Genomic DNA, 22,497 nt, shown 5'->3' on the forward strand with positions numbered 1-22,497 from the left:
GAATGCCGCTTGCGGCTTCTTTTGCAAGGGACTCCTGTGTCTGAAACTACTGGCAGGTGCAGTGTGAGAATGACAATGTGGGCAGCTACCTTGGGAAGGTGAACCCCTTGTCTAAGAGCCAAAAGCCAAACGAGGGGAAAGATCTGATGAGGATCTTCCTTGCTTTTTAAAAAGCTCTTTAGCAGCCACCGGCATGGGTTATGGGGGGGCCTTCTTTAACTCTTTCCTCCAGTTTGGTGTAGTGGTTAAGTGCGGGGACGCTAATCTGGGAGAACTGGGTTTGATTCCCCACTCCTCCACTTGCACCTGGCTGGATGACCTTGGGCAAGCTGTAGTTCTGATAAGAGCTGTTCTTGAAAAAGAGCCGTTTCTGTCAAGAGCTCTCTCAGCCTCACCTACCTCACAGGGTGTCTGTTGTGGGGAGGGGGAGGGAAAGGAGGTTGTAAGCCGCTCTGAGACACCTTTGGGTAGTGAAGGGCAGGGTATAAATCCAATCTCTTTTCTTTTCTTCTCCTATGCCTTTCCCATTATACAAATACCCCCCCCCCTCCAAAACTGCTTGACACTGCAACTAATTTTGTAGCTTTGGAGAGGCTATTTAAATTATGGGAAGGGCATTTCTTCCAGTGAAGGAAAATGGAAGATATTTCTTTCTTAGTCTTCAAACCAGCCACCTGGGGGAAGTGGAATGCTGAGTGTTGTGTTGTTGTTTTTTTTACAATACTGATCTTTACAATACTGATCTTTTGCACTTGGTCTACTGTGACCTTAAAATGCCAGAATCTCTGTGTCCCTAACCTGGGTTGGTCATTTTCACATTATATTTGTATGTATTTTCAGTACTACTTCGTACCTCCTACACCTGAAGTGTTATTAGTCCTTAATCCTTATCCCCTACTGAAAATAAAGTATGTGCAACTGATCTGTACATGCACTGTTCCCCTGTTCATTCTCTTCTCCATCTACTTCTTCTGTGTCATAATTATGAACTGTACACTCTTTGGACTTGTTTCTGTGCTCTTACTGTGTTAAATCCCAGGTTTCATTGATAGTGCTGTGTAAGTGATAGATCCTTATATTTTCAAGAACAACTATTTGTGCATATTAAAAAAATTTCAGTGCTGATGCAGGAGTGTTAATATTCATTTCAGAAAGCCTGTGTCCACAGTAATGTGAACAGTGGCATAAACGTGGATATTTTTAATCCAGGCAGCAGATTAAAAATACAGCAGTAAACCAACGTATACTGTGGTTTCTTGAGGACTGTACCAGGAATGAAAACTGCTCTGCCTGCCATTCGAACATTACAGCAAAGCATGCCCACAGGAAAAAGTAATGTGCGGAAAAGCTCCCAGATACAGGCTTCTCTTGAGAGGATGTCATATGCCAGCTTGTATTTTCCAAATTTTAACATGAACATTCCTTTGGATGATGTGACTAATTTAGTATAATTGCTATTTTCTCACTCCCCTCCCCCCTCCCGTGTCTTTCCTGTTACAGGTTTTATGCTGCTGAAATTGCAATTGGCTTGTTCTTTTTGCATAACAAGGGAATTATTTATAGGTGAGTACGTGCCTTCCTTCCGCCTGAATGGAAGACGCAGAAATCCTGGTTCCTAGACCTCCCGGCTCACTAGAAAATCCATCTCTCAAAGAATTTCAGGATTCTGGCTCCTAGTTCTTCCTCCTTTCCCTCCTCCCTTGCATAATTATCTAATCCTCATTGTGTAGCACATTCCCCTTGCAATACCAAGATCAGCATTTAAGAGCCCAGATTCTGTTCCCAAATGGCCCTCTTGAGCCACGTAATTCTAGTTTCAGGTGGGTGGCCCTGTTGGCCTGAACCAACAGAACAAAGTCTGTTCAAGGTATACGCTTTTGTGTATCTGAAGAAGTGTGCGTGCGCACAAAAGCTTATACATTGAATAAAACTTTGTTGGTTTTTGAGGTGCCGCTGGACTCAAGCATACTCCTAGTTGTAATCTAGCACCCTCTAGTGGAGATTTTGTTCCAATTGTTTGTGTGCTCTCTTTCCTGCCCAGAGATTTGAAACTGGATAACGTAATGCTGGATGTCGATGGTCACATAAAGATCACAGATTTTGGGATGTGCAAAGAAAACATCTTTCCTGGCGTTACCACCCGGACCTTTTGCGGAACACCTGACTACATTGCTCCAGAGGTGCAGAACCCTCCTAAGCTTTTAATCTCCCTCCCCCTCCCCAGATGACCGCCAGTTTCTTCCAAAGAAATCTTAGGCTGCGATCCTACGCACAATTAGACCCGACATAGGCGCGGATGCGGGGCGGATTTAAAGGGCATGATCAGACAGCAACATCTGGGAAGCGCCCCGCAGCTGTCGGCAACCCGTTCTGCTCTGCCACAGAAGTGGAGTTAAAAGACACCGGGGAAAATCCGGTACTAAACGGGTTGTGACGGGCCACGGACAGACTTTCCGATGTCTGATCGCCCCAGTGCACTCTCATGGCATCGGGATGGTCTGATCAGGCCATCCCAACTCCGTGCCATTGTTTTTTCCCCCCTTCGCAGTATGCGCATCATCACAAACTCCATAGGGAGCCCTCAGTGCGGAGATGTGATTCATCGATCCCTCGGTTAAGCGCATGGGGGAAAAAACAGCACAAAGAACCCTGACTCACCCGCAGTTGCGTCTGATCATGCACTGACGGACTGCGCCCGCAGCTTCAAAGGGAGGTGTGACTGTGCAGCTGCGGGTCAAATTCCTCCAGATGAAATAGCCACGCTTCCCCCCCCCCTGTTTTTTCTGGCATGTCTGACCGCAACCTTAGTTTTCCTTCTCAGATCTAAATTCCATACCAAGAAAACCCAGGATTCATCCTTTCCAGTCCAGTTTTTAGCATGTTTTAGATTTCTGAAAACTGAAGCCCTGATTTCCATCCTCTATACCCTGCACTTGGGGTCATACTTGGTGTGAGAGGGTGGCGAGTCTGTGCTTGTTTTATTGATATGTCTGGTCCATTTAAATATAAGCCGTTTGTGTGAGGTGTAACAAAAAGTAACACTGGAGAGGGAAGGTGAATCCTGAGGGGAGGGAAACCCCCGAAATGGCTGATTCCAAAATACCTGAGCAACTGTCTGCACCTAAATGTATCTGCCTGGGGCTTGAAATCAGCTACTGAGGCCCTGTAATGGAGCCTGCTCAGTCCATGGGAAGGTTGGTGAGATCTTATGGCAGAGCATTTTCAGTGGTGGCACCCAAACTATGTGCTTCCAACCTTTTGGGATGCAGCCGGACCCTTATATTTTGGCCCTCTGGCACAATCTTTCTTGGCAGGGGGAGGATCGTTGAAACTATATTGATGTTCTAGGCACACAGAGGTCTTTTACAAGCTCTTTAAGGAGCGCTGCTGAGAGGGTTCTTGGTGACTGTTATAATGGTTTATTCAATTTTAAAACTCTTATTTTATTTTATTCTATTCTGGTTTATTTTGGTTTATTTCATTTCATTGCTTCAGATTTTATTGAACGCTACTGCATTGCTTCCAGTTATCTGAGAATAGGTCTGAAGTATTATAGGCGTCCTCTTTGCCATCTAGCTTGGACCTCAGAGCCTTTGGAATGGGAGTAGAAGGAATGGATCAACCTGTCAATTAACAATTGTTTTGTTTTTTTACCTCCTTTATAGCCTGCCTTCCTTGCTGGAAAGGCAAATCCCACAGTGCAATAAAAACAGGGCAGTAATAGCAGTGTCGTAGACACGAGCAGCACTCTGCCCCAGTTGGCCCCATTACTTTCACAGAGAGCCCAGGGCTTGTAGTTCTCAGCTTTTTCACCTTCCCTTTCTCCTGGTCTTAGATTATCGCCTACCAGCCTTATGGGAAATCTGTGGACTGGTGGTCGTATGGTGTCCTCCTTTATGAGATGCTGGCTGGACAGGTGAGTGGATTCCAGGCAGGCTTTCCCCCCTCTATATCTATTCCAATTCAAAGGCTGTCTTTTTCATATGGGGGAAATTGCTGCTAGATCTGGTGATGAGGCTTTAAGGTAAGCAAGGAAGATAGCAGACGATAGATCTTGTTGGAATTGATTTTCAGTGATGGCTAGACTCTGCAAAGGACTCATATTTAAGTGTCTGATTAGAACGCTGTTCAGATAGGAATGTTTTATAGGTGCTTCAGCCAGCAGCTGAGCAGAGTCTTCATGCTTCTCTCTATGCTGTGCTTTCTTTTTCCTCCTCCCACCATGAGCGGGGGGGGGGGAGTCGCGTGTCATCTCTTCCAAGCCTTTATGGGCGCTTGAACAAAACCTTTAAAAGGATATCTGCAGTCATTTAAAGCACATTAACATTCCCTTTATCACACAGGAATACACTGCGCCACTGCTTGATCTTCGTGGTCTCTGTGCTTCACACCAATGGGTCTAGTGCGCCTGCGCTGGATCAAATCGGTGCTGTAGCAAGCTCTCTACAAGGATTTTCGCGCCCATCCCCTCAGGCAAGCGCAGGGCCCACTGCGCATGCCCAAGGGGGCGGGCGCGGACATCCCACCAGTTTTTTTCCTACCGCCGCGTTGGAAGGACTTCTTTTACTTCGCTCCGTTCGGATCGCTGTTTTTTGCTCTCAGTACTTTGTTTTTGGTTTCTTTTAAGGAACCGCATCTTTTTATTTATTTTGTGTGTTTATTCAAAAAAAAAAAAAAGGACTTTGTAGTTTCGTTTTGGTGAGGGGTTTTTTACCTCAGACCTTCGGGTCTCTGAGGTGATTTTTTCCAGGCTGTTTAGCCTTTCCTCCACACACCCGTCTTAATTTGAAGGAACTGGTGGGATGTCCGCGCCCGCCCCCTTGGGCATGCGCAGTGGGCCCTGCGCTTGCCTGAGGGGATGGGCGCGAAAATCCTTGTAGAGAGCTTGCTACAGCACCGATTTGATCCAGCGCAGGCGCACTAGACCCATCGGTGTGAATGCACAGATGACCACTCGAAGATCACCAGTTACTGGTAAGCAACCTGTTTTTACAGTATGCCAGGTTCCAAGGAGTATTGATCTAGTAAGAGGGACCTGGAGTGAATTTTATGGAAAATAGATTTTACTAGCTCTTTCAGGATATAGTAGGCCCTGTGTTTGAAGTGGATCATAGAATTCAACGAGAAAGGGATTTAGATGGTCATGCATTTAAAAAGTCCCATTGAATTCAGTGGATCTTATTTCTGAGTAAACCTGCTTAGGATGACACTGTGTGTGTTAGCGAGAGAGGCTTCACATTTGGTGCCTGGCAAGAGGATGTGCAGTGAACTGTGTTGTCTTTGTCCACACATTCAGGACCTTTTGTCTTTGGGGGTCATATAGGCAAGATGTCCTATTCCTCCTTTGCATGAAAGCCTGGAAGTATGGAAAGAATAAATGCAACTTGTGCATTCCCCATACATCCTAATATACCCTTGTGGGGGGAGCATGTGTTTCTTTCTTTGTGGTTGCAATATCTTTTGCTACTTTGGCATCATACATGAAGCAGATCATAGCAGCTAGGCCCTGGGTTTGTATCGGGATTTCACAGTAGGAAAGGTGTTTTATAGACTGAAATCCATCCACAAGCTGTCTCCTGGACAGAACTAAACCTGGAAGGGAATATATCAAACTCATTTTCCGTGTTCTCTCTACCTGCAGCCGCCATTTGATGGAGAAGATGAGGACGAACTGTTCCAGTCCATCATGGAACATACAGTGTCCTATCCCAAATCGCTTTCACGAGAGGCCGTCTCCATCTGCAAAGGGGTGAGTCCTGGATCTGAATTGGTGCCCCTAGAGGAGCAAGGCTCCCTTCATTGAGGGTGAGACTAGATCTTACAAGGGAAATAAGGGGTTCTTTCCCTGTGTTTCCTTTAGAATGCTAATATGGGAGTGGGACTTGAAGGGAAAAAATAATGGATGAACATTGGATGCCTTTCAACTGCTCCCTCCATGCTAAGGTTTTTTTTGTGTGTGTGGATGTGTGCGCGCGCTGGTGCCTGGAAGTCATAGTGACTTCTGGTGACTCCTGGGGCATGGAGGATGTTCAGAGAAGTGGCTTGATCGCCTGCCTCTGCCTCCCGGCCCTGGTATTCTTTGGAAGTCAGTCCTGCTTAGCATCTGAGATCTGACGAGGCATGCTATATTTAATTGGTTTAGTTCACCTTGAGATGGGGTGAGACTCCAGGAAGTTGGAAGTAAACCCAGCTGAAGGGAGAATTCCTGTGGGGAGAGTTGCAGAAGACCAGCAGAGAGTGATGGAATTAAACATCCCTGTCTCTTGACTGCCCATCCTCCCCTGTAAGCACCCAGGGCCTCTGCAGGCTTCTGGAAAATGTTGCTTTAAGGCACGCATTTGCTGATAGAACATCTTGTTCCATGACCCACCAGGAGCCAAGACGTTTTTTATTGGAGCCTGAGTTCCTTAGAGCCAGAGAGCAGCACTAGCAAACTTCTCTCTCTCTCTCTCCCCCTATCTCCCTCCCTCCCTCTCCCTCCCCCCCCCTTTTCTCAGTTCTTGACCAAGCATCCGCTGAAGCGCCTGGGATCTGGGCCTGATGGTGAACGGGATATTCGAGAGCATGGCTTTTTCCGCTGGATGGACTGGGAAAGGCTGGAAAATCTGGAAATCGCCCCACCCTTCATCCCCAGGCCAGTGAGTAACTTTAAGGCTTCTCCCGCATTCAGGCCCATTCAGCGAAGCAGACTCGCATTGTTTGTTCTGTACACGCATGCATGCACAGGTGAAGAGCATGTTTTTATTGTCTTGTGCATCAGAAAAAAAGCAGACTGTACCTATGCATGCATGACTACTGATACATGAACTCAGGCACAGTCTCCTGCAATGCTCCCTCTAAGCTGTGGAGTCTTGTGAGCAAAAATTCTACTTTGTGAGCTACCGGCATTGAAGTTGTGAGCGAGCAATTTGGCTACCGCATAACTTAGTTTCCTCTGGAGCCATCCTTCCTGGGCTAAGACAAAAAAATCTGCGAGCTGGAGGCTAAAAAACTGAGTTAGCTCACACTAACTCAGCTTAGAGGGAACACTGGTCTCCTGTCCATACTCACACATTTGTTCACATGTAGCAGGCACCAAACATGCAGTTTGCTATCATGCTACTTCTCTGTTGGCACATGTCTCTGTGCATGTACGTACAGCTGTTTCCATATCTGAACCTCCTCTTTAAGCAGTACATCTGTTCACACCCTTATCCTGCATGAAGGGGGGAAAAAATCCTACAGTGGCCAAGATGCATTTATTCTCTGTTCTGCTTCCTCATCCTCTTTCTTGCCACTTCTCCTCCAGATCTTTAAAATGGAAAAAATGATCTCATGGTTGCAACACACAGAAGATCCAAGTATGAAGCTTCTGAAATGCCAGTTCTTTTCATTTTAAAATGTCGCTTTCCTTCACTGCTGATCCCAGTTGGCATAGGGATTCATTGCAGCTTCCTGCATTGTGACATTGAAATGTCTTTGGAACCAAAAAAACATAAAAACGGGCAGAAAAAGAGCTAGGGGAACTCATTAGCATAACTCATTAGCATATGCCACACCCTCTGACATCACCGGAAGTGTGTCATAAGGCCACACACCCTGACATCACCGGAAGTGTGTCATAAGGCCACACACCCCACCCCCAACGCTCCTGGCCGCCACTGCCGGCCTTGCAGCTCCACTGCCGAGCCCCATGAGGAGCCCGGCGGTGGACCTGCAAGGCCAGCGGGAGTGCGAGGAAGCCCCGCAAAGGCCCTCCCTGGCCCCAGGCAGGCAGGCAGGGGTGGGGAGAGGCAGGGAGGAAGCAACTTACCCTCCTTCTTCTCCTGCCTCCTCCTGGCTGAATGAGGGCCGGAAGCGGGGCGGCCGGAAGCAGGGGGCGGGGCTTCGTCATGTGCCCCGCCCCCGTACCTCACCCGGGGGAACTGCGATCCCCCGCGATTCCCCCCCGAAATGACCTCTGAAAACGGGTCTCCTCGACACCCTCTTTTCTTGTCCCAAGAACATAATAGTCTTTAAAATGTGAAGGTTTTGCTTTTCGAGGTTTAATTGTTGCCTTCAGAGCTTCTCTTTCCAACTCTTCTTCGTGAGAGTTAATAAAGATCTGGTAAACAAGACTTGGGCGGTCAACGGAGAATTGAAAAATACCTTGGTTAAGAATTCATATTTGCATGTCATATTCTAATTTTAGAAAAAGTCATCTAATAGCATAACCCTCCTTGAAACACTAGCAAATTAAAAATGGGGGGTGGGGTGAGGGTGGATATTAAACAAAACGCAGGGCTCTTTTTGTAGAAAAAGCCCAGCAGGAACTCATTAGCATAATAGGCCACACCCAACAACAGGAACTCATTAGCCTATTGGGCCACACCCCTGACAGCACAGCTCATTAGCACATTAGGCCGCACCCACATGTTACCAGAAGTGTGGTTATCTAGCCACACCCACCTTGTGCTTGTTATTCTGTTTACCTTGTTTGTTGTCAAAACCCAGGGCCTTTTTTTGTAGCAGGAACTCCTTTGCATGTTAGGCCACACACCCCTAATGTAGCTAATCCTAATGAGTTTCTGCTGTTGGGTGTGGCCTATTATGCTAATGAGTTCCTGCTGGGCGTGGCCAACTCGGGAGCCAGCCGGAACTCCGTTCCTGTGTGTTCCTGCCCAAAAATAGCCGACTGAGCAAGTGAAAAAGGTGGTGGGGATGGAGATTAAACAAAAAGTCTAAGATTTCTCTTTTCTTCCTTTTCTCTTTTCCCTTCCCTTCCCTCCTCTTCCTCCAGTGTGGCCGGAGTGGCGAAAATTTTGACAAGTTCTTCACCCGAGCGCCACCAGCTCTGACGCCTCCAGACCAACTGGTCCTTGCAAGCATTGACCAGAGTGAATTCCAGGGGTTCACCTACATTAACCCTGAATTTGTACACCCGTCCACATTGCGGAGGGGAAGCCTCTCCCCAACTAGCCTGCCCCTCTCTCCCACCGGGATGCTCCCTTCCCCTACTTCCTTAGTGTGACCACATCCACCCTTAATAACCTTTGACCCTAACACTCCCCTAAGCAGAAACCTTGCCTGTAGATCTCTGCTCTCAAGAGCATGACTCCACCTTGAAACCCAACCCAAGACCCCCTTAAATCATTTTATTACCATCTCCTCCAAGAGTGTTGCTTCCATCCTCCTTTCCTCCGTGGGGGAAACCAAATCAGCAAAGATAAGAAAAAAACACACACATACTATATATAGTCTATATAAAGGAGAGATAAAATAGGAACCCTCCCTATATTCGAGGTTCCCATTTTTGAACCTCTCCAAATTTTAACCGAGAGGTGTGTTCTCAAAAGCAAGGCAAACTGTGCTAGCATTAATAATACAAGGAGTATTTAGGAGTAATGGCAACTTGCCTAGCCATAGGATTGCTTCTGCCTAATTTCGTATTTTGATTATTTGGCAAAGGGGCCTTTGGAAAGGCTTAATTTACGGGAAGGAGGTGGGGTGAGGTCTGGCTTAGGCTTGCCTAGAAGCCACGTATGGCCTCTCCTGCCACTCTGCTTCCTAGTTTACATGATAGCAAAGCTTTGGAAAGTGGGTTGAATAACAGCATGAGAAAACAGGGCTGTGTGAAGCATTGAGATCCAAAGGCGTTCGCAGAGCCACTTAGACCAGCCAGGTGTCTCATCCCCTACAAATGGCCGTACAATTTGACCCCTGGGCCTTTCTTCTTCAACAGGGTTCAGTTTCTTTAGTGAAGGAGTTAAGAAACTACCGTAAGACAGGCATGTGGCAAAAGAGGAGTCTGTAATATTTGGCCCACCGGAGAAGGGGCAGGCCTTAGGTGCAGAATAGCTGCATTCTGCCGCCCACAGATACCCAAAGTGCCATGGCTCCCAGCTCCTGTGGGACCAGATGAGGCAACTGGGCTGATGGTTGATACAACCCCCCATCTTAAACCACAGGAATCCATTCAAGCTGGTTGGGGCTGCAGCTCACTTTGTCCCTTTGCTGGCACTTCACTGTTTGCCAATATAACCCGTTGCCTAAGGCAGGTCAGCATAGATAGGGAGGGAACAGGGTGTGATGACTCTGAGCTTGGGTGTGCCACCTGAGCTTGGATGTCCTGGAAGAGAGGGACAGTTTAGAGCAGGAACAGCTGGCTGGCTACTATTTAAAGCTAAGGGCCAAGGAGGACGCCGGCTTGGCTTGGCTTGGGGTGCAAGCTGCAAAGGAATTTATTTGCAAGCCTTCCCTATTTCTTCTGGTTGGCTCCCAGGAGGTCAGAAGAACCCTTTGGCCATCCCAGGTCTCCGTTTGGAGATACAACTTCTTCTTCTTGTTCCCCGAGAGTGCCAACGCAAACTGGGTAATTTCCACTACCACCAATGACCATGGAAGTATCTCCTTGCTAAACAAAGTTGTACATCTAGCACTCTGTACCTGCACTGCTGTTTTTAGAAGCTTTGCCTAGTTGCTGTGCCTCCTACTAAACTCCTACAAGCAAGCGTGGGAGTAATCTATTGCAACTCTGCAAACTTGAGCTATCGTGCTGCAGGAATGGCAAGCTTACCTGCTGCCCCTCCCTGTTACCACTCTTCAGATAGCAAGACTGAATAAGTGTGGTATTTTTCTAGAGATCAGGATTAAAAATATGAGAAAGTTTATTAAATTAATTAAAATAATATACTTGTCCTGTCCAGGCTGAGCAAGGGACCAAAGAAAAGGTGAAAACATTCAGTCCCCTTTCCTTACACTGGGAGCTTATCCTTAGCAATGTTTAATTAGGACAGGCTAGCTTTACTTGAAGTTTCAGTAATTGAAAGTTAGCTTAGTTCTCCTGGTTGGGAGTTCTCCCTGTTGTCCCTTGCTGTGTGGACAGGATGGAGTTCCTAGGCAATGGCTTGTGCCCATATGAGGAACTGGAAGCTAAGAGAACTTCTTCCTCATGCCCTGAGTTTAATTAATTTCTGTTTTTCTCCCTCCTCACTTGGGGATGACCTTACTATCCCTTCCTTTCTCAAAAGGTAGAGTTTACACTCTAGCAATTTGGCTGGTTCCCTCTGTCTTTTTTGGGTGTGATGTACTAGGAGGCTGTGGGGTTGTAAACCTGCATCAGCCAGAGTCATTAGCATAACCAAAACCTTGAACGTTCTGTGCTTGGTGTTTGATGGCTACTTCCTTCAGCCCCCATCCCTTCTTTATGCCAGCTGCTAGTTTCGAGGTGGGTTCCTGAGAACACATAGTCACAATAATTTATTTATTTATTCATTCATTCTTTAGATTTGTATCCCGCCCTCCCCGAAGGCTCAGGGCAGCTAACAAGGGCATAAATGCCTAATAAAACAATAAAAACAGTATAAAAATACAATACAATATACAACATAATACAATCAATAAAATGTCGGTGCTCCACTACTCGCTCCAATTCATAAATCAGGATGGTATTCTGCAGCTGTATATCAATCCAACGACCATATATATGTCCCCGCAGCCCTATCATCCGCCAGGTACGTCTCGCTCCCCCGATGGTACCCGCACCAGCGGTGGTAAGGGTACGGTGATGGAAAAAGCATTGGTGGAATAATGGTGGCGGCGGCTCCTACTCGAAAGCCTGGCGGAAGAGCTCCGTTTTACAGGCCCTGTGGAACTGCCCAAGGTCCCGGAGGGCCTGGATCTCTTCTGGGAGCTCGTTCCACCAGGTAGGAGCCGCCACCGAAAACGCCCTGGCCCTGGTCACAGCGAGTTTGATGTTCCTGGGGCCTGGAATATCCAGGAGATTTTGGGTCCCCGACCGTAGTGCCCTTGGGGGAACATGCGGGGAATTGAAATATTCGTGGTGAGTTCTTGGGTGGAGCATGTTTCTCCGCATAAGCCATGAAGAATCTAAAGGTGATGAAGAATCTTAGGCTCTGGCGGAAGGAATGTGAGTAAGAAAGGGAGTGTAGAGGGAGTTATAATATTTCAGCCCACCAACCAGAGAAGGGACAGGACTTACAACCAGCCAAGCACACTCTCAAACTACTCCAGGTGTTTGTGTGTGTGCGATGGGCATGGAAACCTACTCTTACCTTATTATCTGCCTTGAATGAATGTGCAAAAATGTTTTTGTGGGGTTAAAGAGTAGCCAATGTATATTAAGTGATCTTGAGCAAGTGCAATTTGGAAGTGATTTTCCCGTAGGAGAAAATATGAGGAAATATTCCAGCCAAGCCTCTAAAAACCGACTGTTCCAATAATTCCCTGTAACCCCTTTCAATCCCAGTTCCTTATCCCATACCCAGAACCCAAACCTAAAATAAGGTGCAGCCCCGTGGTGCTTTTTCTTGCCCCATCTGCTACAGTGTGAGAACGTAATCCTAAACATGACATATCCACTCGTAATTCCTTTTTCCTATCTATGCATGAGGTAAGCCTGTCCCCACAGAACTCCTGCATAAAGCTAATCCAGCCATCTTTTCCTCATGACGCCTCACTCTACTGACCCTGCTCCATGCTGAGTCTCACTGGTTCAGTCCCTTTCACAGACACCCTGGATGGTTGGCTCTAAGATGGCCTGGCCTCCCTTCTCACCATCTCAGCTGCTGGGAATAAAACTTTGGAAGGAAGCAATGACGATGATGGAGGTGGCACCAGACACTGACGACAAAATACTTCCCTTCTTCTGTGACAAAGCATGTCCGGAATGCAACCTTTCCCCCACCCCCTTTGGTGCATGGACTATTATATGAATACTATACATTTATTTATTTATTTATTACTGAGATATATGTATCTTCCAAATCTTTGTTATGGACACCCACCGACCTGCATTTGTTCTCCCAAGCTGCACCTTGCAATCTCTTTCCAGCTTTAAAACTGAGGTGTGGTAAACTGAAGATGGCACATTCAGCCCCCCACCCGCCTTGTTCTCCAGAGCTGTTGTTGAATGACCAGAGTCTGTCTAAGCGCAATCATGATTTTTCACTTTACCTTATTGACATGGGAGTTTTTTGTATGATACAAAGATTGGTCAGAGACAGGCAATGGCCAACCACCTCTGAACATCTCTTGCTCGAAAACTCTATGGGGTCTCCATAAGTTGGTTGTGACTTGAGGGCACTTTCTACCATAAAGGTTGGTATGTACTGTCTGAGGGAAAACCCCATCAAACTCAAGTTCTTCTGGGGCTGCTTCCATATGGTGAGGTTTCTCCAGTTGCTAACAGCAATGATGAAAATGGCAGGGGCATTTGCACTGGCCAGGAACCTTCCACATGGGCATTTTTCACACACTTGCCTGCCGTCAGCCTGTCGGGGCCACCACCCCTTTGCTTTGCCATCAGGGTTTTGGTTTTTTTAAAAAAATCTCTAACTGTTGTAGTGTTTAGTGTTCTAGCTTTACAGCCATTTCCCCCTGGCAGCATGGTGGGGAAAACAGCCGTTGTGAGGGACTGACAGCAGGAAAATGGTACCAAAGGGGTTGGGATCCTTGCAAATGTCCCCTCCCTTCTAGATGGTACAATAACAGACTTGGACAGCCTTGTAGCAAAGCAGGGAAAAGGGTCAAATCTTGGAAAGAGGACTGTTGGAGGACAACTTTGTGTAGATGCTCCAAATTTTAAAAATGCTCCTGTTTGAAAGCAAATGTGGAGAAAAAACCGTGATGTGGAAGCAGCCTGGATGTGGTAAATACCAGCTTTTGCCACCAGTGGGCATGTTCAAACAAAATGTTTGCTTGTGCTAATCTGACATGGTTCAAATTCCCGTTCTGGCTACTGCTACAGTGCCAAAAAGTAATATGAAAACTGTGCCTGAGTTAGCAATAGAAGAGGGGAGGGGAAAGAATGATTCTGTTTCTAGAATGCTTGTGTAATTGGTGGAACGTAGAAATGTTGTCCCCTTTGCCTCATGGAACAAGACTCCCAGTCTTGGAGCCGCAGAGCCAGCACCCCTCTTTTGATTATCCCGTGTCACCCTGAAGCTTTCTGAAGGTAGATAAATCCGGTCGGTCCACACATATTGAAACTATGCTAGCCAGCCATACCTGGTGCAGGCCCTGCGTCTTCCTCTCTGTTAGGCTGCAAATGTAGAGGGTTTATCAAGTACCTAATAGGCCACGAGGGAGGCCTGGCCTAGAGTACTGTGTGTGGGCAGGAGGCTATGAGTTTGGTAGGCCTGAGTGGGCTAGCACTGCACAAACCTGGGGGCATAGGTGTCATCGTACATTGGTCTTGCTGCCCATTGGCTAGTAAGACCATCACTGAAGTATGGGAGAGAGGAAGGCTCTGAGTGGGACACACATGTGGGGCTCCAGGTGACGTATGTTTTTCAGCTACCGGAGGCAATCTGGGACTAGTGCAAAGGATGAAGGGAAGCAGGTTTCTCAGCACAGCAAAAAGCTTTGTGTGTGCCCTGAGTCAGGACGTCCTCGTTACTCTCTTCTGTAGCTCTTTTTCTTCCAGCTGTTCCTGATCCCTCCAGCCCATCAGTCTTCCATCAGTTTCCTGCCTCAACCTTTTCACTTTGCTCTTTGCTTCCCTGGCTTGGGAATAATCATAACGTCCTTCACACTTCCTTTCCTTTGGCTTGTGGTTCCCTGTAGCCGGTACCATAGACTAATGCATTCGCCTATGCGTTTCAGTATAAAAGGTATTTATCCAACCCACAGCGTGTCTTGTTTTTCTGTTCATTTTGCCCTGTAGCTGAGGATTTGGAGTCTCAGCTCTAGGGCTGTGGGTGCGGGGAGGACAGTGGTATTGGAGTCAGCAAGAATCTGGATGATCCAGTGACATAGGTCAAGGGAGGGTTGAGAATAAGCATTTTTCCACTGCGGGGAAAGGCTGAAATTATTTTTTTTTAAGAGTTTGGCAAAAATGGATACCGGAAATGCAGGGCCATTGCAAATTCTAATCCCTGCAAAGCTCTTTCCTCCCTGGGGACCTTTGAAGAAAAATTAGCGTGCATTTTAAGACAAGCACCTGTAGCCTTTCCCCCTTCTTTCGAGCCCAAACTCATTTCTTCCAGAAACTTGTTCCAGAAGTAATTAAAGGCAATGGGCACCAGATGCAGCTGCAGGAGAGATGGCTAGCTCTGCCACACAAAACAGCCTTACAGGCACCTTTATTCCTCCCTTGGCAAAACTCCCATGCCTTTACCTACAGCCACAGGGACAGACAGGAATGAAAACAAAATGTTATGTGCCCGTGTTTTCCCCTCACTGAGGATTAAAAGCATCTTGGGTGGGCTGGCTGGGGGGGGGGGGGGGGAGAGAGAGAGCAGCATGAAGAAAGAGCAGAGATGCCAACCTCCAGGTGGCACATGGAGATCTTCTATTACAGTTGATCTTCAAACAACCAGGATCAGTCCCCCTGGAGAAAAGGGCTGCTTTGGACCATGGACTCTATAGCATTATGCCCTGCTAAGGTCCCTCTCCTCCCCAGGCTCCACCCCCAAAATCTCCAGGTATTTCTTAACCCAGAGCTGGCAACTTAGGAAAGGGTTAAAAAGGCTCTTTGCTCTCTCCCTGTGAACACCAGCCCCAGAGGCTGCAATCTTCTGCTGAATTTCTGCTTGTCCAAAGCACTGGAACCCCTGTACACAGAGAGACCTAGCCCTCTCCTCTTGGGTTGCCAGTGCCGGGTTGGGAAATACCTGGAGAGTGGAGCCTGAGGGCAGGGTTTGGGGAAGGGAGGGGAACGGAGCGGAGGGACTTCAGTGGGGTATAATGCCACAGCCTCCACCTTCCAAAGTCGCCCTTTTCTCCAGATGGACTGATCTCTGTCGCCTGGAGATCAGTTCTAATCCCAGGAGATCTCCAGCCACCACCATTGCAAGTTGGCAATGCTAACCTAACTCAAGAACAAGGGCATCATACCCCCCTTCTTCTCTGCACATGCATTAAGGTGCAACAGGGCAGCAAGTCGTGCTCAGCCCCTGCAGAAAAGGGCTGTTTCTTTTAAGCCATAGAAAGCTTCAAAGTCCCTGCTCCTCCTTTTCCTGTCACCTGATTCCGCCACATCCTTTCTGCTCAGTGGGTCCCTGCTGCCGCCTAGAGGTTAAACGTGGTCCCAAGGTATGCAAAGGTGTTAAGGCCACCACTACAGAGACTAACAGGCGAACAAACAGGGTCCCGACCTATGGAGCCTGCAATCTTAACTTCTGCCCTGGGGTAAAGACCAATGGGAAGGGAGGTAAGCGAGAGCCAGAAGTTCCCAGCCGTTAAGCTTCTGTTCAGTTGCGACTATGAATCTGAGAAGACTTTGTCGAAGAGGTAAATTCTGAGGCGGAATTTGAAGAACAAGGTGAGCCTGTTGTTAGGGTTGCAGCCAATGTTCCCTCTAAGCTGTGGAGCCTTGTGAGCAAAAATTCTACTTTGTGAGCTTAATGGCGTTAAAGTTCTGAGTGAGCGATTTGGCTACTGCATAAATGAGTTTGCTCTGGAGCTCTCCTTCCTGAGCGAAGACAAAAATCTGTGAGCTGGAGGCTAAAAAACTGTGAGCTGGCTCACACTAACTCAGCCTAGAGGGAACCCTGGTTGCAGCCTACCACTGTTTCACTGGTCTGGCCATGTTCGGTCAGGTAACCCAAGCTAGGTTCTCAAGAGCCAGGAGATACTGTCGCTCTGCCTTGGGTTGTTGGGTCAGCCTTGGGAAATAACTGGAGGCTTTGGGGGTGGAGCCTGAGGAGGTCGGGTCTTGGAGAGGGGAGGGCCTTCTAGGGGGTATAATACCATGGAGTCCACCTTCCAAAGCGGCCATTTTCTTCATCTGAACTGAGCTCTGTCTCCTGGGGATCAGTTGTAATAGCGGGAGATCTCCAGCCACCACCTGGAGGTTGGCAGCCGTATTGTAATCCCATCAGGCTCCATCCCTGGTCTGACCTCCTTTCTGCCCCTGCCCCTGACCTCCCATCTTTCCACAGATGCTGTCAGTTGACCCACTGGGGTTGTGCTCTGACTTAGCCCTCATGTCAAAGAACGGTTAGATCAAAAGTTAGCAACCTTCTGGGAAAGAATCCTGCAGCAAAGGAAACCAAGTAGAGCCGTCCAAGAGAGCAGGAGTTGGTGTGAATGAGAATGTGATTGTATTCAGACAAACGACGTGCGTATTGCTACAATCCAATGCTCAGTTTGTGCAGCAGGAAGCTCCACTGAACACAGTGGGATTTACTTCTGATTCACTGTGCCTGTGTGTATTTCTTTGTCGGCTGTCTGATGCCTACAAGATTATTTCTGCTGATTTGGGTTTATTTAGGTGACTGGTTTGAAATCTGCCTGATGTAGTCCATCTCCACTCCCCCCACCCACCCCCGTTTTGGCTGCATAGTGAGTTTGGTTCAAATTTCCAAGGGCTTAGGCCATTGGATTGTGAGAGTGTTTTCTCTTTATATGACTCTGTAATGACAACATTAAGCAGGAGTTGATCCTGTTTATTGTAGGTGGAATTCCCGTTATGCAAATAGGGGCAGCCGTTATTGCTATCATCAGCGCTCTTGAATTGCCTCCTGTCTTGGCATTTGTGTGCCTTCCTGGGGAGAAAGCAAATTCTTAAATCGTTCCTTGTGTCTGTCGTCACAGCCAGCCAGGTGTGTCTCCGCAGTCTGGCTGATGCATATTTTGTGTGTGCGTGTGTATGTTTTCATGTGGAGCCTATTAATCTGCTAGGTGACTGTTTTGGTGGGTTGTGTCCCACCAGGTGTTCGGGCTGACACTGTGTGTGTCAGCGAGAGGGTTGTGTGTGTGCGTGCGTGTGGCGTGACGTCACTCTCTGCCGTTGCTGTGCATTCTTATTCTAGTCACCCAGTCGTAGACTTACACAGAGAGACGGCTGGGCATCCCTCAGCCCTCCCCCCCTTCTCCTTGCAAAAGAACTAAGAGGAGAGAGAACTTGAAGAAAGCCATTTCAGCAGGCTTGGTGGGAGGAACGTTTTTTGTGTTGTTTTCAGGCCTCGTGTTGGAGGCGTCCAAGGTAACGCTTATATAAAAGACACTGTGCAAGTGTTACAATATTTGCTGCTGTAAAAATCTCCCATAATAATATCAATAGCAATGTTGACTGGACAAAGAGGCACCCTCCCCTCCCCTCTCAGCCAAGGAGTTGGAGGCCTTAGCTTGTCCAGCTAGTGCCTGGGCCCCTTTAATTAAAGACTGCCAGCCAGTGCAGAGAATGAGAGAACTGGCCAAAGAGATGGGTACTCTTGAGGAATAATTTACGTGCTCTGAAATATGGCTGCCAGTCCTCCCCAAATAGTGCCTCTGGAGGGCTAGCAGACTGGAAGAAACCTTGGCTACTCCGAGGCAGAATGTGGAAGATCGGTGGCGGAGATGAGGCAGAACTGCTGAAACGTCTTCTGACAAGGTGCCAACTTTGGTAGTAGTTTCTGCTCCTGTGCCTTTAACAGAAGCCTGACTCTGCAGCAGGGGTCGTTTCGTAGAGAAAGAGCTAGGGGGACTCATTAGCATAACTCATTAGCATATGCCACACCCCCTGACATCACCGGACGTGTGTCATAAGGCCACACACCCCGCCCCCAACGGTCCCGGCGGTGGACCTGCAAGGCCGGCGGGAGTGCAAGGAAGCCCCACAAAGGCCCTCCCTGGCCCCAGGCAGGCAGGAGTGGGGAGAGGCAGGGAGGAAGCAACTTACCCTCCCTCTTCTCCTGCCTTCTCCTGGCTGAATGAGGGCCGGAAGCGGGGCGGCCGGAAGCAGGGGGCGGGGCTTCGTCATGAGCCCCGCCTCCCGTACCTCACCCGGGGGAACTGCGATCCCCCGCGATCCCCCCCGAAATGACCTCTGCTCTGCAAGCATTTACAGGTGCTTCTCCCCCTGCTCTGAGAAGTTTCAGTGCTGCTATTTATGGAGGAAGCACCTGTTCAAGGCACAAGAGCAGGGGCTTTCCCCATCAGTTGGCAACCCTGTGTCCTTTTGGATAGAGTTTAGTGACATGTTATGGCTAGCAAGAGCCCCGATCCCTTGGTTTTCAAGTGGAGTGAGCATGCTGGGGCTGGTCAGGGTTGCCACCTTAAAAGAAGCAAAAACCCTGCCATCGACAACTGACACACTTCACTGCATCTCTGCACTGGAAAAGCTGCTCTTCTGCTGCCATCAAAGTGGTAATGGCCTTATGGGGGTGGGCTGGGGAGGAATAGTGGGGAGATGAAGCAGAACCCAGACTTCCAGGTTCCCTCACGAGGGAGGGCAAATGAGCGGGTTTCTAGGGACCAGGACCCCTGGGTTCTGTTCCTGACTGCTTTCTCCCTCCCTGCAGCAGACGTTGCTGATCCTGAAAAAACTTCTTTGCCCTGTTTACGTCTCCGGGTGTAACTGGAGAGGCCGAGAGCAGGACCAGAATAACCAAGGAGAGAGCTGTGTGCCTTGCTGGAGAACCCCCTTCTCCCTCCTGTGGGGACGCCCTGTCCCTGGGCCGAGATGCTGACAGGGAGGAATGGAACCTGGCCCCCTGTGCTTCACCGGCCTGTGAAAACCAACCCAGTTTCTAAAGCCTGGTCCCCCAAAGTCACCCGATTCCTTGCTCCCTCACAGCTGTTCCCCTCAGAAATTTAAAATAAGTGAATAAATAAAAGGCCTCAGCAAGGACACATAAAGAAGACGCCTCAAAAAAGTCTCGGGGTGTGTGTGTGTGTGTTCCCGTATGTCAAGCTAAAACCGCTTTTAGTGGTTCCTAAGTCCCTGATGAAAGTGTAACCTCCTACGTTGGGCCGAAAGGGCGCGTCTGATTTTCCGAATGCCTACTTTCCACCTTGCATTAACCGTGGTTCAGAATAGCATGCTTCAAGAAGCTGTGGACCTGGTTTAAACATGAAGCTGACTGAGGCAAAAGGATTTGTCCGTGGGACTGTGTGTCTGCAAAACCTTTCCTTGAAACAGGGCTGCTACCTGTGCGAAACAGCTGCGTGTGCAGATCGCCCGTGAAATGGACTCTTTTTCAAACTTCCTGCCCTCGGGGCCTTCCGTGTGCATTAATGTATAAACTAAGGAACCTCTGTGCATGTGAAGGGATCTCTCTGTGTGTGGCAGAGCATTCTGGGAGGCCCTATTAGTAGCAGTCAGCTGAGAGCAGACTCTGTGACATACCTAACACTTTCCTGCAGGCCGAGAAGCTTGTAAATGACAGACAGGCTGTTTGTCCTCACTGACCTTCTGCACGGGAGATCCCAGGTAAGGTTGCCAATTCTAGGCTGGGAAATTCTTGGAGGTTTGGGGGTAGAGCCTGGGGAAGGCAGGGTTTGGGGACCTTAGCAAGGTAGAGTGCACTGTCCCGAGCAGCCATTTTCTTCAGGGGAACTGCTCTCTTTAGTGTCGAGATCAACTGTGGTTCCAGGAGATCTCCAGTCCCCACCTAGAAGTTGGCAACCCTAATCCTAGCTGAGCTTCGAGGAGGCCCAGCGTTCCTAAGGAGTGCACACAGCTTGTAAGCCTACCAAGATCATCTTCCATTTCCGTTACAGGTTTTCTGGTACTGCTGAGTTGAACATGGCACTAAGGTAAAGGTAAAGGTTCCCTTGCTCGAAAGCCAGTCGAATCCGACTCTAGGGTTGCGGTGCTCATCTCCGTTTCAAAGCCGAAGAGCCAGCGCTGTCCGAAGACGTTTCTGTGGTCATGTGGCCGGCATGACTAAACACCAAGGCGCACGGAATGCTGTTACCTTCCCACCGAAGTGGTACCTATTAATCTACTTGCAGTTTCTTGCTTTCGAACTGCTAGGTTGGCAGGAGCTGGGGCCAGAGACGGGAGCTCACTCCGTCATGCGGCACCCGGGTCTCGAACTGCTGAACTACCGACCTGCCACAGCCTGCAGTTCAGCATCTTAACCACTTGAGCCACCGCAGCTCCTACATGGCACTAATCAAAAGGAATAATGGACTGTGGGTAAAGGCACTCTAATGATGTCATTAAAAACATTTAATTTTTAAATATTTTATTCATGTATCTACTTCATTTATATCCCACCTTTCTCTGCAGTGGGGGTCCAAGGTGGCTTCCATTGTTCTTCTCTCCTCTTCCACACGGGGTTCTTTTAAGTATCAGGGCAAGTAAAAATGTTTCTCTTAGGAACAAGATGCTTTAGGCTTGCCACCCTCCAGGTGGTGGCTGGAGATCTGGGATTGCAACTGTTCCCCCAGCAACAGAGATCAGTTCACCTGGAGAAAATGGCTGGTTTGGTAGACTCTATGGCATTATGCCCCATTGAAGTCCCTCCCCAAATCCTGCCCTCAGGCTCCACCCCCAAAATCTCCAGGAATTTCCCAACCTGGAGCTGGCAACCTTAATGTTTCCCCATGGATCCACGCTCAACTCATTTCAGAAGCCATCTGGACCCCTTGTTCCAGGTCAAATGGGATAACTTTGAGGCAGGTTTATGTCCCACCATTACTCTGGTTTAAAATTAAAGGCTTGGTGATAATTCCCATCCCTACCATCATGCAGTTGTCCTTAATATGTTCTGTGCTTCAGAACTCTTGGTCAAGCCTCCTGTTAAACAGTGCAGTAAAACTGAGGTCTCTCATTGGTAGCACAACTGAAGTGAAAGTTAAAGGTAAAGGTTCCCTTGCTCGAAACCCAGTCAAATCCGACTCTAGGGTTGCGGTGCTCATCTCCGTTTCAAAGCCGAAGAGCCAGCGCTGTCCGAAGATGTTTCCGTGGTCATGTGGCCGGCATGACTAATCACCAAGGCGCACGGAACGCAGTTACCTTCCCACCGAAGTGGTCCCTATTTATCTACTTGCAATTTCTTGCTTTCGAACGGCTAGGTTGGCAGGAGCTGGAACTAGAGACGGGAGCTCACTCTGTCATGTGGCAACCCGGGTCTCGAACTGCTGACCCTTCCACAGCCTGCAGTTCAGCGTCTTAACCACTTGAGCCACTGCAGCTCCTGAAGTGAAAGTTACCATCTTAATAAAAAAAACTTTAAAAGAGTAGGCTATTAAAATTAATTGGGATTGGATATCGAGGGAAGACTACTGTGTCTAAGTACTGCACCTCAAGAGTGGCAGGAAAGCAAGAATGCAGGGAGGCTGAGGTAAATGTGAGAAAAGTTGGGCAAGTTGTGGGCAAAGACAGTGAGACTAGAAGCCAGGAGTGTTCAGAGCCGTGAGGGAAAGGCTGTGTGTGTGAATGCCTTGCCCTGTCCGATGTAAGCCTCCCCAGGCTTGTTGATATTTGGGCATCTCTGTGGTTTGTTTTCACACCGACCGATTCCGCAAAAGCAGCTGTTCCGTCCTTGGTCTCCTCCCGTTTCCTCCAGCTGTACTGCTCAATTTCCCACTATTTGCTGCGCAGTGGCATTTTGACCCGCATCTCCTCCCAATTTCCCCAGCATCTTTTTGATCCCTATTTTTTAGGATCAAGATGCGGGGGAAATTGGGGGAGATGCGGGTCAAAATGCGGCTGCGCAGGAAATAGTGGGAAATTGAGCAGTACAATCAGGGGAGAGAGGAGACCGAGGGTGAAACAGCAGAATGGGTGACTATCTAGATTTGTGCTTTCTTTCAGTGACCATGAGATATAAAACTCTATTTTTGTTTGTTTGAAGTGGC

General features: G+C 48.3%; 1 protein-coding gene across 1 annotated transcript in view; it reads left to right on the forward strand.

The window, feature by feature from the left end:
• Positions 1-8,989, forward strand: part of PRKCG (protein kinase C, gamma) — a 52,642-nt gene extending 43,653 nt beyond the window's left edge. The window contains exons 13-18 of the mRNA XM_015414392.1: positions 1,501-1,563; positions 2,042-2,180; positions 3,836-3,916; positions 5,642-5,749; positions 6,498-6,638; positions 8,759-8,989. Of these exons, the coding sequence (XP_015269878.1) occupies positions 1,501-1,563; positions 2,042-2,180; positions 3,836-3,916; positions 5,642-5,749; positions 6,498-6,638; positions 8,759-8,989 (763 nt within the window). The remainder of the gene's footprint in view (positions 1-1,500; positions 1,564-2,041; positions 2,181-3,835; positions 3,917-5,641; positions 5,750-6,497; positions 6,639-8,758) is intronic.
• The last annotated feature ends 13,508 nt before the right edge of the window (positions 8,990-22,497 follow it).

Source organism: Gekko japonicus, unplaced genomic scaffold (genome assembly GCF_001447785.1).
Source record: "Gekko japonicus isolate JY-2015 unplaced genomic scaffold, Gekko_japonicus_V1.1 scaffold243, whole genome shotgun sequence".
NCBI classification, from domain to species: domain Eukaryota; kingdom Metazoa; phylum Chordata; class Lepidosauria; order Squamata; family Gekkonidae; genus Gekko; species Gekko japonicus.